The 12,716-nt window shown below is 44.5% G+C and overlaps 1 protein-coding gene across 5 annotated transcripts in view; it reads left to right on the plus strand.

The window, feature by feature from the left end:
• The window catches only part of LOC114855181 (calmodulin-binding transcription activator 1-like), a 45,546-nt gene extending 33,674 nt beyond the window's left edge, over positions 1 to 11,872 (plus strand). For 2 of the 5 annotated variants that reach the window (XM_029150107.3, XM_029150112.3), the window contains exons 11-21: positions 3,096 to 3,244; positions 3,587 to 3,765; positions 3,848 to 3,926; positions 4,018 to 4,291; positions 4,635 to 5,161; positions 5,708 to 5,850; positions 5,943 to 6,177; positions 6,301 to 6,369; positions 6,481 to 6,626; positions 6,713 to 6,784; positions 7,469 to 11,872. In XM_029150107.3, coding sequence (XP_029005940.1) covers positions 3,096 to 3,244; positions 3,587 to 3,765; positions 3,848 to 3,926; positions 4,018 to 4,291; positions 4,635 to 5,161; positions 5,708 to 5,850; positions 5,943 to 6,177; positions 6,301 to 6,369; positions 6,481 to 6,626; positions 6,713 to 6,784; positions 7,469 to 7,544 — 1,949 coding nt within the window. In that variant the 3' untranslated portion in view covers positions 7,545 to 11,872. Of the gene's footprint in view, positions 1 to 3,095; positions 3,245 to 3,586; positions 3,766 to 3,847; positions 3,927 to 4,017; positions 4,292 to 4,634; positions 5,162 to 5,707; positions 5,851 to 5,942; positions 6,178 to 6,300; positions 6,370 to 6,480; positions 6,627 to 6,712; positions 6,785 to 6,929; positions 6,961 to 7,468 lie in introns of all 5 variants that reach the window. The other 3 variants (XM_029150110.3, XM_029150111.3, XM_029150109.3) reach the window with 3 other exon arrangements.
• The last annotated feature ends 844 nt before the right edge of the window (positions 11,873 to 12,716 follow it).

Raw genomic sequence — 12,716 nt, forward strand, 5'->3', positions numbered from 1 at the left:
CGCGCGCCTGCGATTGTGCGCTCGTGAGATGTTCGGTCTGCGGCCGCTGAAGCGCTGACCTGCGTCGTGATTGAGCTGCCGCTGATTGGTTCTCCTCGCCCGCGAGCGGCTTTTAACTATTGTCATGCAGATTAATGCAAAAATGGACCCAAGCCCATGAACAGTTGTGAAAGCAGTAAAAGGTCACCTCGATAAAAGCCGGGTGGACTTTTACTTTCATACACCTGCATTATGGGACATTCTTAGGCTTTGTCACCTTGGACTGGGCTCATGGGAGGTGATGTACTGGAAAAGCGGGTCTAGGTGTGTGTGTGGGGGGGGTCGCTTCTATGTACAGATATATATCCGTCAGTAACACGGGTCTCCTCGTCCTGGGTTGCTCTGTGTTCGCCCCCGTCTCTGCGTTGCGCAATGCGGCAATGCGGCTCCACAGTCACAGCGGGCAGGCGGTTTGTCGGAGTGAAGGGCAAGGACATCCCGGCACCGCCGTCGGTCCATTTGACAGGCAACGCGTCGGACGCCGCTGGCCGCGCGCCGCGCAGCCTCACGGGCGCTATATATAGAATCGGCCCCGACTTTTGGCGACGACGCGCGCGCGCGCGCGCGCGCGCCTCCTTTGTCTGGCCTCGCGTGTACACGGCTGGAAAACAAACAGGCGCGAGCGCCTCGAGTCAGTCAGCCAGGCGACTTTGTCACGCGCCATTGCTTCCGATTGAGCTCGCGTGCGGCGCAGTCTATTGTTGTTCCGATGACGAGCGAGCGTCCTGCGGCTCCGAGTCTGGCGGGCGGATTTGAAGCAGCGCTCTCCCAGACACAACGTGGAGACCCCCCCCCTCTCTCTCTCTCTCTCGCTCTCTCTCTCTCCCTGCACTTAGTTGTGTTTTGCTTGGCTGGAGTAACAATGTGTGAGTCGCACACTTCAAACTAACCGTGTTGAACAGAAGCGGGAACAAAGAGAGCAGCAGATAGAGACGCGCTGTTTGGGTTCGTAGCCTGTTTGATTCTAATCTGACGGTCAGTTCTAAACGCGCTCTGTTGTCTACCTTCCCCTCTGTGTTTATCGTAGCTGGGTTAAGTTTCTTTGTCGTGGTGCCGCGGACGGACACGGCTGCGCGTGTTTATTGGTATTTCGTCGAGCTGCAAAGCGCTAAGCTACTTTGTTTCTGCTTCTGCGCGTTTTAGTCAAATGTGTGTTTTTAGGCTCAGTGTGGTGCTCGGCGTCTGTCGGTGTGAGACAAAGGGACGATGGTAAAGCCACAAGTCCTCGTGTTGTTTGCATGCTGGATGCGTGAAGAGACGCGTGGATGTACATGTACGTTTGCGTGCCTGATATTCGTGCGCGCGCGCGGTTTTGGCTGTCCTGTTTACTTTCAGCACCACGAAGACTGAACAGCGCCACTGAGCATAACAACACATGTGGCTCCTGTAGAGGCCCAGATAACAACAGGCCTTTATGCACAGACGTACACACGCGGACACGCTGACGAGCAACCAAAGCCTGAAAACAAACGCTGCCTCCTATATGTTCACTGTTCACACGTTCAGACTGTTTATCATCCGGGAACCTGTAGGATTTGTTTGAGTTTTAAAACTAATGTGATGCCTAACAGGAAGCTGTTTGCTTACATTTTTGTCAGTTGTACTTTGACTTCTTTATGGGAAATATTTGTAGTGTTTAATGGTTTCAGACCTAAACTAACTTTACATAATTTTATGAAACAACCTTGATGAAAGTTTAAGTAAATGTTGCACATCAGTGTTTATATAACAATGAATTTCTACATTTGAATGATGATGATGATGATGATCACTGATTATCATTATTATTATTATTTTGCATTCTGGTTTGCAGCTCAGTCATTTTGTTAGTTTGATGACAATATACTCAATACACACCAATCATCACAAAGTTTTGCGTTTGAGTTTTCTCCCCGAAAAAAAAAGATCTGAATAGATATACTCTAATAACTAATAACTCAATAGATATATGTCTGGTAGTAAATAGGCCAGAATATACATACACGTTTTGAATTTATTTATAATTGTATTACATTGACTTATTATAACACATTAGAGGACTTCAACTAGATTTTTTTTAAGTTTGTTAGCAAAGAAACTCTTGTAATTTAAAAAAAAATAACTTTCTTTACATTACAGAGAAGTTCCTAGCCTTTAAGTGACAATTGTTTTTATCCAAATTCTTCAAAACAAGAGCCTATAGTCACATTGCAATTGAAACAACTGTTAGGGTGGTATTAAATGAACTAAGGGTCATTTTGCTAAAAGATTTCATATTCAGCCGTTATATTTGTTTAGTTTGTCGGTTAACACAAAGATATTGCATGAGATTTTTGTCTTGACAGATTTGTTTGTTTTAATTATTTAATAGCAGTCAATTAGAATTTTGTAATTAACCTTAAAGTGCACTCACACACTTGTTACGTACCTAATCAACTCCCAGTCTGCGTTCTTGTGCTTGTGTCTCCAAAAGATGGGAGCTTTTTATGGGTTTGGCAGATAAAATAACGGGAGTGTTGTGCTTTGCATTCAGATAAGTTGGATTACCAAAAAACATTCAGATTGGCAGCATGTTGGACAGAGCCTACAATTTTGTGCCACTGTTCCGGCTCCAACCTTTGACAGCAAAAAGAAAAACAGGAATGAAATGAGGGGGGGAAATAAATAGAGGGACTGAGTGAGAGTGCAGCAGGTGGAATGACATAATGTGCACTGCAGTAAAACTGCAGCATTGACAGCAAGGGTCACATTCGCACAGCTATGTTAAACACATGCAGAATGTTGTAACACACGCACACACACACACACACACACACACACACACACACACACACACACACACACACACACACACACATAATTTACTTGCTTCCCAAGTTCCCTTTGTTGGTAAGGGGATTTATTGGATTTCAGCCCTGATTTATTCTCCAGTACTGAGTGCCTCAGAGAAGCACTTTTCTCTAAGCCTCTCTAAGTAGGATTTTCTAAAATATAATATTGATTTTCTTGAATGCAACAAGCAACTTACTAATGTTTAAAGTTGTACGGTGTTATATGTGCCACCTTAAATTCTGTAGATACCCAGTTCAGGATGTCCATCTTGGAACGCCTGGAGCAGATGGAACAGAGGATGGCTGAGATAACCAATCAGAACCCCAGCTCAGAAACCATGGTAACCAAGGGCGGAGGAGCAGAGGGAGGAGGAGCCACTGATCAGCAGTCCCAAGTAAGAGAGGAGCTTTTCAGCTACATATTGTGAAGGAGTGAAGGCAAACAATTAAACAAAGTTACAAAAACCCTCTTATAACTTTTAACCTCAAACATAAATTGTCTAAAACCTCACATATGCTTATCTCATAATAATAATAATAATAATAATAACAGCTGAAAACGTAATGGAATTAGGTCCCAGTGGATCAGTTGCAACATGTAGACCACCAATAGACAGAACCACCAAACCTCATCTATGCACACCTGTCAAACAGCCGTCTCCCCCAGCAAATCAACAAATGAACCGTTGTTGTTCCTATTCATCACGTTATCCTGCTCTGCCTCTTCGACTCGCCAGATTTCTCCTGATTCATTCGAGGGCCGCGTGGTGGTGGTGTGTGAGAAGATGATGTCTCAGCCGTGCTGGGCTTCTTCTAATCAGCTTGTGCACAGTAAGAACTCCAGAGGAATGACCTTACTGCACCTGGCTGCAGCTCAGGGCTATGCAGGGCTCATCCAGACGCTCATACGCTGGCGGTGAGTAACACAGGTGCACGATATCACATGGCAAGGTCTCACCGTGCTAGATTAGTTATTGCTTTGTTATTCTGCTCTGCAGCACAAAACATGCTGACAGTATTGACCTGGAGCTGGAGGTGGACCCTCTCAATGTAGACCACTTCTCCTGCACCCCGCTGGTGGGCGAATTACATTTAAGCATATGTGTTTTTGGTGCGATCGTCATTTCTCGTGCCCGTGTGTGACTCGTGTGTGCGTTGCTTTCTGCAGATGTGGGCCTGTGCTCTCGGCCATACTGATGCAGCGCTAGTGCTTTACCAGTGGGATCCTAGAGCGCTGGCTATTCCCGATTCCCTGGGCCGCTTGCCACTTAACATTGCCCGATCCAGGGGCCACACTCGCTTGGCCGAGCTCTTAGAGCAGCTGCAACAGTCTCCTCCAGCTCAGGGCCAGCCTGCTGACACCTGGTTGGACAGGTGGAGAGGGGAATCGCAGGCCGGCGGCCTGAGCAAGAGCTCCACTCCCACCTCCAGCACCACCTCAGGTGACAGAAACTAGTTTGTGTGAACTTTGTACCATTCAACCAAAACTCGAGTTTTAAAAGTTAGTTCATAAAGCCCATAAAGGTGTCTTGTGTTTATTCATATTTCCTAAGGGCTGGAAACCTGGTTTTAACGTAGGGGTCGTATGTTTCTAGACTTTCAGCTTCTGTAAAACAATAGTTTTGAGTTTCACCCTTTATGTTTGAACATCAGACGGGATCAGTGAACTTAACCAATAAACTGTTTGCCCACGTTTTTAATCTTTATGCTAAACCAAACTGTGCAGATGGCTCAAAAGTCTTCATTGTTAGACTTATTGTCTGTCATCCGCCATCTTTCCCTCAGAGCTGAGAAGAGGCAGGACAGAGAGCCAGCAAGATATACAGACGCAGAAGTGGAGCCAAGCGGGACACCGAGCCCCAGTAGGAGCCCAAGGAGAACAGGGGGGTCCACCCCCAGCCAAGAGACTCAAACCCAGCCCAGACCCCCAACAACAGCGAGCTAACTCATCCCCTGGCACCAACACGCTCAAGCCTTTCCTCAACTCCTCAAGTCCTAACTCCCAGCACTATCTCCTCCCCACCAGCCTGCAAACTCAACCCTCCAACCTCAGCAGTCAGAGCTCACCTCCTGCCAGCTCCGCTCCCAACCGGCCTCAGCTCTCCAGCGCCTCGTTCTCCCACCTGCAGGCCAGGATAGGGGGAGCCGGAGGGGGCGCCAGGTGGAGTCTGAGGCAGAGTCTGGGGCAGCGAAGCCTTTCCAGGAGGATTCAAGGAAAAGAGCGACTGGCCATTCATCTGCGCCAAAGAGTGCTTTCTGACCGGGGAGAGGAGACTGAGCTGCTGACTTATCAGGACACAGAGGACCTGCAGGTACCTGCAATATGCAGCAGAAGAACTTTTTATACATGTGACATGTGACATATGAAAGATCCCACAAAGTCTATAAAAACATTTCTCCCCAAATGTCCACCCTTAATGTTAATAAGTGAGGTCATCCATAAAATGTTGATTAGGTAAAATAATATATAAGTGGGAGTGTGAGAGGCCTAAATTTTTACTGGTCAAGTTATGATCAAATAAAAATGTTTGTAGTCTACTTACAACAATTTTCAGCCAAGGAGTGGTCAAAAGTACAGGACTTGAAAAACCTTAGGGGCATAAAAGACATGTCCGCCATTTTTCAAGGGAGACCTCTTCATCGTGGCTTTGAGGTCGTCACCCAAGAAAAACTCAATTTCTCACAGAGCAGCACATCAAAGCAGGTATGAAGTTTGCCAATGAACATTGCTTCATTGGCCTGCTTCATCCCAGGCCCACAGTTAATGAGGGAGGAGGGAGTAGTGCACCTGTGCTTCAGGCGTCAGTCACATTCATACGTTTTATCTTTTGCCCTGTAACTTTCTGTGTGTGTTGCAGATGGACATCACCATGTTAGCTGATCACATCATGGAGGCTTCAACTGCCAGGCTCAAGCAGGATGCAATGGAGACAGACTCTGCCAAGGTGGCGCTCAGCAGTGACGTCAGGTTGCTGTCTGGTTACCTCGGTGAGGTGGAGAGGTCAGTGTCAAAGCACCCTGAAACCACACTGTTCATGTCACCGAACGCCTCAAACCGCCGACTCGACACTTTTGCATTGCCTTTTTCCCCAGGTTCCTAAACTCCAAGCAGCAGACCCCCAGCCTCAGGCCTGACCCCCTCTCAGGGCCCGAGGATCAGCAGAGTCCTCAGGCTAAGCCAGCCCCGTCCTCCCCCTTTGACCTCTGCGCAGCTATGGAAGAAGAGAGGTTGAAAACGGACTCGTCCTGTCTGGCCATGACTGAAGCTGAGCAGAGAGAGCTTCATGAAACCATCAGACACGCTCTGCACGCCCTCAGAAAACACAAGGTATTGTATATATATACATATATAACACAAGGCATGCCAGGGATCATAAACTACATCCACCTAAACATTTCTGAATGACCACGAAGCAGTATGTTGATACAGGATATTAATCACTCTTATTAGGGTCCTATTCAGGAACAACGTAAAGAGATTGCAGCAGTGATTCAGCGCTGCTATAAGCGATACAAGCAGGTAAGAACTGACTCACACACACACAGATTATAGATTTCCTAAACCTGATCAGTGCAAAGTTGTCATCCCATGATGCTTGCATGAAACAGAAGGTTTTGCTTTTCATCTCAGTATGCACTTTATAAGAGGATGACCCTGGCAGCCATCCTGATCCAGAGTCGTTTCCGGAGTTTCCACGAGCAAAGGAAGTTCCAGCAGAGTCGTAGAGCAGCGGTCCTCATCCAGCAATACTACCGCTCGTACAGACACTCCCTCAGGTGCTTGGTGCAGACACATACGCACACACACACGCATGCACACAGAGCGACAGCGTTGTAACTTCTGTCCCTTGTCTTCCCTGCAGCAGTCTCCTAACTAAAAAACAGAACCAGGCTGCGCGTAAAATCCTGCGGTTCCTGCTCCGATGCCGCCACAGGTGAGGCGAAAGAGTGCACACACACACACACCCACGGACACGTTACACACACACACACACACACACACACACTTACAGCCCACTACCACACCACGCTCGCTGCATTGGTGCTAATAGTTGGTGTTGTTTTACTGTTCCTGTGAAGCCCCTTGATGGACCATAGGCCTCTGAAACGGGTGAGTCGTCTCCCCATCTCTTCTCTCTCTCCCTCTCTCCCGGTGGCTGATGCCTGTTTGCATGTCAGCGGAGGGAGGGGGAGAGGAGACCCTGGCTTGTCGTTCCTCCCCTCTCGCTCTCTCTCTCTTCTTCCCTCCCTTCCTCCCTGTCGCTCTCGACGCCTCTCACTGAGAGCTGCTGAGCGACGTCGGCACTCGACTTGCATGACTGACATACGGCTGGAGGAGCAATTCCCGCGTACGGCCTTCCTGGCGGCATGTTGTGACTGACATGACGAGGGGAGTTTCGGTGTCTTGCTTGGCCTGCTAGTCTTTCTTTGTGCCTTGACGGGTGGGGGAAAAGCAACTAACAGGGTCGAGCGTGTGTGAGCTGGGTGGGAGCTGCAGCGGGTCTGTTGCGTAACCTGAGTACGGCCATATTGATACATACTAAAAAAGACAGGTTTACCACAGCTTCAGACAATAGCTAAAAGTCCTATTAACGGGTGCATTTGTTTTTTTTTCACAGGGCCAGAGAGCAGAAAAAAACCAGGGGTCCTGAGAGCCCATCGCCAGGTCCCGCACACAACCCCCTCAGCCTGTGAGCAATCTATACACTCTCCCAGCCCTTCTCCTTCGTCTCTCTCTCCTCTCTCCTCCCCAGACCAGCTCCCTCTCCATCCTCCCACTCCCCTCTCTCCGGTCCCCGCTCTTTCCTTTCTCCCTCCTTCTTTCTCACCTTCTCTCCCCTTTTCTCTCGAGAGAAAAAAGAACTCTTCCCAGACAGACTGAGGACAGGATAGGTGTCCATCATGGCAGCTCAGACAAATAGACTGCTGGGTAGAGCCCAGGGACCTGGCTCTGCCCACAGCACTGATCCTCCTCCACAGTTTCACTGGGAGGCCATCACATTAACCTCATGGCATTCTTTGCACTCTTCATGGGTATGTTTCTTTGCAAGAAAAAAAAGCTGACGATTGGAACGGGAGAACGCGGGGAAGCTACCTGGCGACGGCATCCCGCTGCTCCACGAACAGGAGCAGCCGGCTCACGATAAAGGCTACTTTGACATGCAGAAAATATACAAAACCTGTCGCGTTTTGTATCCAAACAGTAATCCATGAAAGAATAAGAAAACATAAACCAAAAAACTCACTTCTATGTTGCATTTGCATGCAAAGTCTTTTCGCTTATTCCTCCTCTCCATCATCCTGAAGAGCTATAGTGGCAAATCATTCTGCTGATTCAGTGTATCACACGATCACCAACCACTCTGACTCACAGACTTACAAACCTATTTATCAGTCACGAGATCAAAAGGGGAGGAACTGCACTTGAATGTAAGAGGGGTATTGTTCGCTAAAGGTTTGGGCTCTGAATAACGATGTCTTAATTTGTTACATGGACTTTGTATGGAGTCGTTCTCAGAGGCAGCACTTTGCTCGCCTGACGTGGTGTGTCCGTGTTTGTTCAATTCAATGCATGTGATTGAGCCACGAGCTCCTGCATGCTTGCCAAACTGCTTTCGTGTTGTTTCTTTTGTATTTTATGTGTAGTTGTGTCTCACTTACGTCCTCATCGACTTATCCTTGCCCTGTGTAATGTGAACTGTGTAAGGACAAATGACTCATTTTGGGTGCTTTTTTTTACTTTATTTATTTAAGGGTCTAATTATTTATTTGATTGGCTCAAGAGTGTTTTCGCTTGAGACTGGTTTTTCCCCCCTTGTGTGGTAAAAAATGACATGTTCCAATGGTTAAATGTCTCTGTTAGTTTGTTCTTCGCGTGAGCCTCTAAATCCTAACTGTGGATTTGAGGAGAGAGTCACATACCATTGCCTTGACTTCTTCTTGACTCTGAGAGGTGTCTATGCTTGCTCTGTACAGGACATGGGTCCTATACCTGCCCCTCTACAGGGCACTGGTCCCCATATTAGCCCGTACGGGCGATCAAATCCATATTTTGGACTATTGCATTTTCCTGTATATAAACTGACGAGGTAAGGGGATACGAGGACCCTGAAACTTTTTCATAAGAGGACTGTATTTAAGATTATAAATTATTTTACTCCCATAATAAGAACTTAAGACAGAGACCTGGGTATACAGGATGGCTGTGTTGCTTGTACATAATGTAGATAATACAAATGGAGTAATGTGCATGAGAAACAGCAAAAAGAACATGTTAGTGGCTATGGACTTTGAAAGGATTTTAACTGCTTCACTTTAAGAGTATCCAGTATAAGTGTTACTGAAAAGAACCTTTTGTTAAAGCATGCAACTGAAAAATCTAATGTTAGATAATTATAAGTGGGAAACAAAGTTAGCTGAAACAATGATGTTTCAGACAAAACATTTACACTTTGTGCTTTTGTTTCTTGGCTAGCAAAAATTAAACCCTTTTTGCCAGTAGTGCCAATTATTATGAATGCTATTTTGCCTAACAGTATGTTATGTCGGGGAAACCAACACCCAAAAGATATCAATAGGATCCACAGAGTCAACACACGCAGACAATAAACAGTAGAAAAGATCTAGTTCTAGCTCAGCCATAGACCTACACATTCTCAAGTTTATCCAAGGCAGACGTACACGAAGGTGACGATGGTGATGATGCAAGTATGAAAAATGATGCTAATGGTGATGAAGATGATGATGATGATCGTTTTAATGTGAATGCAATGACTGATGACCCAACAAAGGGAAGAGGGTGCTACATTCTTTCCAATGTGGTTGTGCTTCAGCAACATACAAGCTTTTATTAAGACCATTAATCACATCTACAGCAGATCCAGCCTGGCCTCCAGTCAAAGCTTCCCATCTTCAAATTGAATGTGTCCTCCCCACTTTTTTACATATCATTCATTTTGCTGTTCTTTTTCTTCTCATTCTCACTGCCATTATTATACAACGTGTACTTTTGACGTCTGGAAAGCTCTGCTTAGAAAGTGCCTGCTCAATACCAGAAAAGTGCAAGCTAATATCAGGAAATAACTATTGTATTGTCCTCCAAAAGTACCAGTTACCTTTTTATTTTTCCTAAATTGTGTGTTAAAAATGAACTTAGTACAGTGTTGAGCTTGATCTGACTCTAAGTTTGAAGCTCTAATTTATCAGTGGTATGAATGAATGCTCATGGCCTGGTGGATGCTATGTGTTGCTTTATGAGACCAACCAGTAAATCCAGTATCACTTTATGCCCTACGTGTGTGTGCATCTCACAGTGTTCGAGGAAGGAAGCCTTAGAGTCGCTAATAAAAGGCACAGTCACAGATTTATCCCAGTGTCCCTGTTGGGAGCAAGAGGAGTGTTTTTGCATGGACTCACTTTGTCTTTCTTCAAAAATGCTGCATTTAAGCAAACGCGTTACCCAGCAGTTTTCCAGAAAACAAAATAACTGTCATATACACTTTGATTTTGTTCACTCACTCCCGCACGAGCAAGCGCACACACAGACATAGCGTCGAAAACAAATGTACACGCTCCCACTAAAAAGCCACACTCTTTCTCTCTGTGCTTATGTCTTTGGGAACAATTAAATCTCTCCCTTAGATTTTACTCAGGGTTGAAGAACAGGGAGATTGGTGTGTGGGGCATAATGATTGTTCACACAGAGTTGTTCCACTGGTGACTGTGTACATTTGTGTAAGCATATGTATGTGTGCATATTTGTGTATGTTTAGTGGTACTCCAAGTTTTTATTCACTATTCAGTATCCACAAATATCTAAATGATGTTCCTCATTGACAAACTCCTTCTGCCAGCCTCATTCTGTGAAGCCACAAATATGCTGTGTTTGCTTCCATGCTGTGTCTTGCATCACTTTTTCTACAAAGAAGTTTCTCCAAATCCCACATTTTATAAGATTTTCCTTGGATATACGGTAAATTCAGAGAAACTAAATAAGTGAATTTCTATTTATACATTTGCTCTTGTCTTAAATGCACAAGGTTCTAAATAAGACAATTCTTAAATAATGCAAAGAGAGGTGACAACCTTGATTTTCTTGTTGAAATGTTGAAAGAGACAGCAAATTTTAAAAGAGTTACAATCAGAAGATCTCTATTATGTCTGTTTCACGTGTTTTCTGAATTCCCATCACACTGAGAGACAGCCACGGTTAGGAGAGTGCTGTCAGGAGCCTTCATGCTGCGGTATTACATAATACAAACCCCCTCTTAAACTGCCCCTCCTCTCACATCAGCACAACTGAAGAACACTACTTTGGACTCCTCTATATATTGTGCACACACACATTCCTACACACACATTCAACATCCAAATGCTTGCACTTAGTAACATACACACACACGGAGAACTTAACACGCAGATTGCAGAAAATCCATCAGTATGTTCGTTTTGGGGAGGATGGTGACTGTAAAAAAAAGAGTATGTAGTGAAAAAAATAAAGGTTAAAAAATAATAAGATATAATGCCATAGTAGACCGCAGGTAGACATGCACAGAGATGGCCTCTGTTCTCTTGAATGAAAATGAATGGTACAACCTTTCAGGCCTTGTTTTGAGAGGGCGTGGCCAAACACCACATTGCATGCTAGAATGGTAGACCCTTATAGATAACCTATGGCTAGACATTCTCCTTGCCTTCCTTGCCTTTCACCCTGTCTCCTCTCTCTCTCTCTCTCTCTCTCTCTCTCATTTCCTGCCGTATTCCCACCTTGCCTGCTGTTGTGTTCTCCATGCCTATCTCAGTCTTTCATTCTTTTCTGTAGCCTAGTTTTTCTTTGTTTTATTTTACAAACATGCATGCACAAGCATCACTAAATTGTTGATGTTTTTAAAAGAATATTTTGTTGCTGAGGCCATGCAAAGTGTTTTGAATATTGCCCTTATATGTGGAAAATGTCTTCTGAATGCTTTACATAATTTCTGCTGTAAAATGAAATCAGAATAAAAAGAAAATTTGCACTTTAACGTGTTTGTTGATCTTTTTTTTATTACAGTATTTTTAAGGTGGTTTTCAGTTAGAACATTGAACTAATGGGAAAATCCATGCAGTAATACAAAACATGACTAAGTCTAGCAAATGGCTGGACTCACTATAGATACAGTATATAGATTTTTATATAGCTTGTGTCTGTTTTCTTCAGACACATATTTAGTTTGTTATTTTATTTAGCGTTAGGTTTGTTTAAGCAAAATATGTATTATACCTTAATTATACCTTACCTACATATTTGTATTGTATATAAATACCGGTATTGTATATGCGGTTCTGAATGTACTGTGATAGGTTTCTGGAAATAGACTTTGACAGGTCAGCCAAGTAATAATATACAATCAGAAAAACTGATTGCTTATTTCACTTGAACCACTACCTTTACTGATAGTACCTTCAGACATATGCACCATATTATGATTTCAGATTTTTTTATTTGGCACAGACAACCCAGAGTGAGGTGTTTTCCTCATAACGCGAAGTGAATCACAGTCTAGTCTGGCCACAGAACAAATTTCCCTTCTTTTTATTCACTCTTACTGTACATAGGCTTGAGCCTGGAGAATTTTCATACATAGGTTGGAATTTTGGACGGAGCTACAAATCATCTTTTCTGTGGGGTCCCCCGAGATGCTATGCTCATAGGTTTGTATGATTTTTTTCTGGTTCTGTATTTATATTTAGTTAGTTTCATATTATTCATACAATGTTATTAATAAACACTGTATTATAACCATGGTTTCGAGGTTTGAGGAACACGTTGTGCCGACCGGAAAATTACTAGCACATTCTACAGCAGGTCATGGCAATTTCTTTTTA

Source organism: Betta splendens, chromosome 5 (genome assembly GCF_900634795.4).
Source record: "Betta splendens chromosome 5, fBetSpl5.4, whole genome shotgun sequence".
Taxonomy (NCBI): Eukaryota; Metazoa; Chordata; class Actinopteri; order Anabantiformes; family Osphronemidae; genus Betta; species Betta splendens.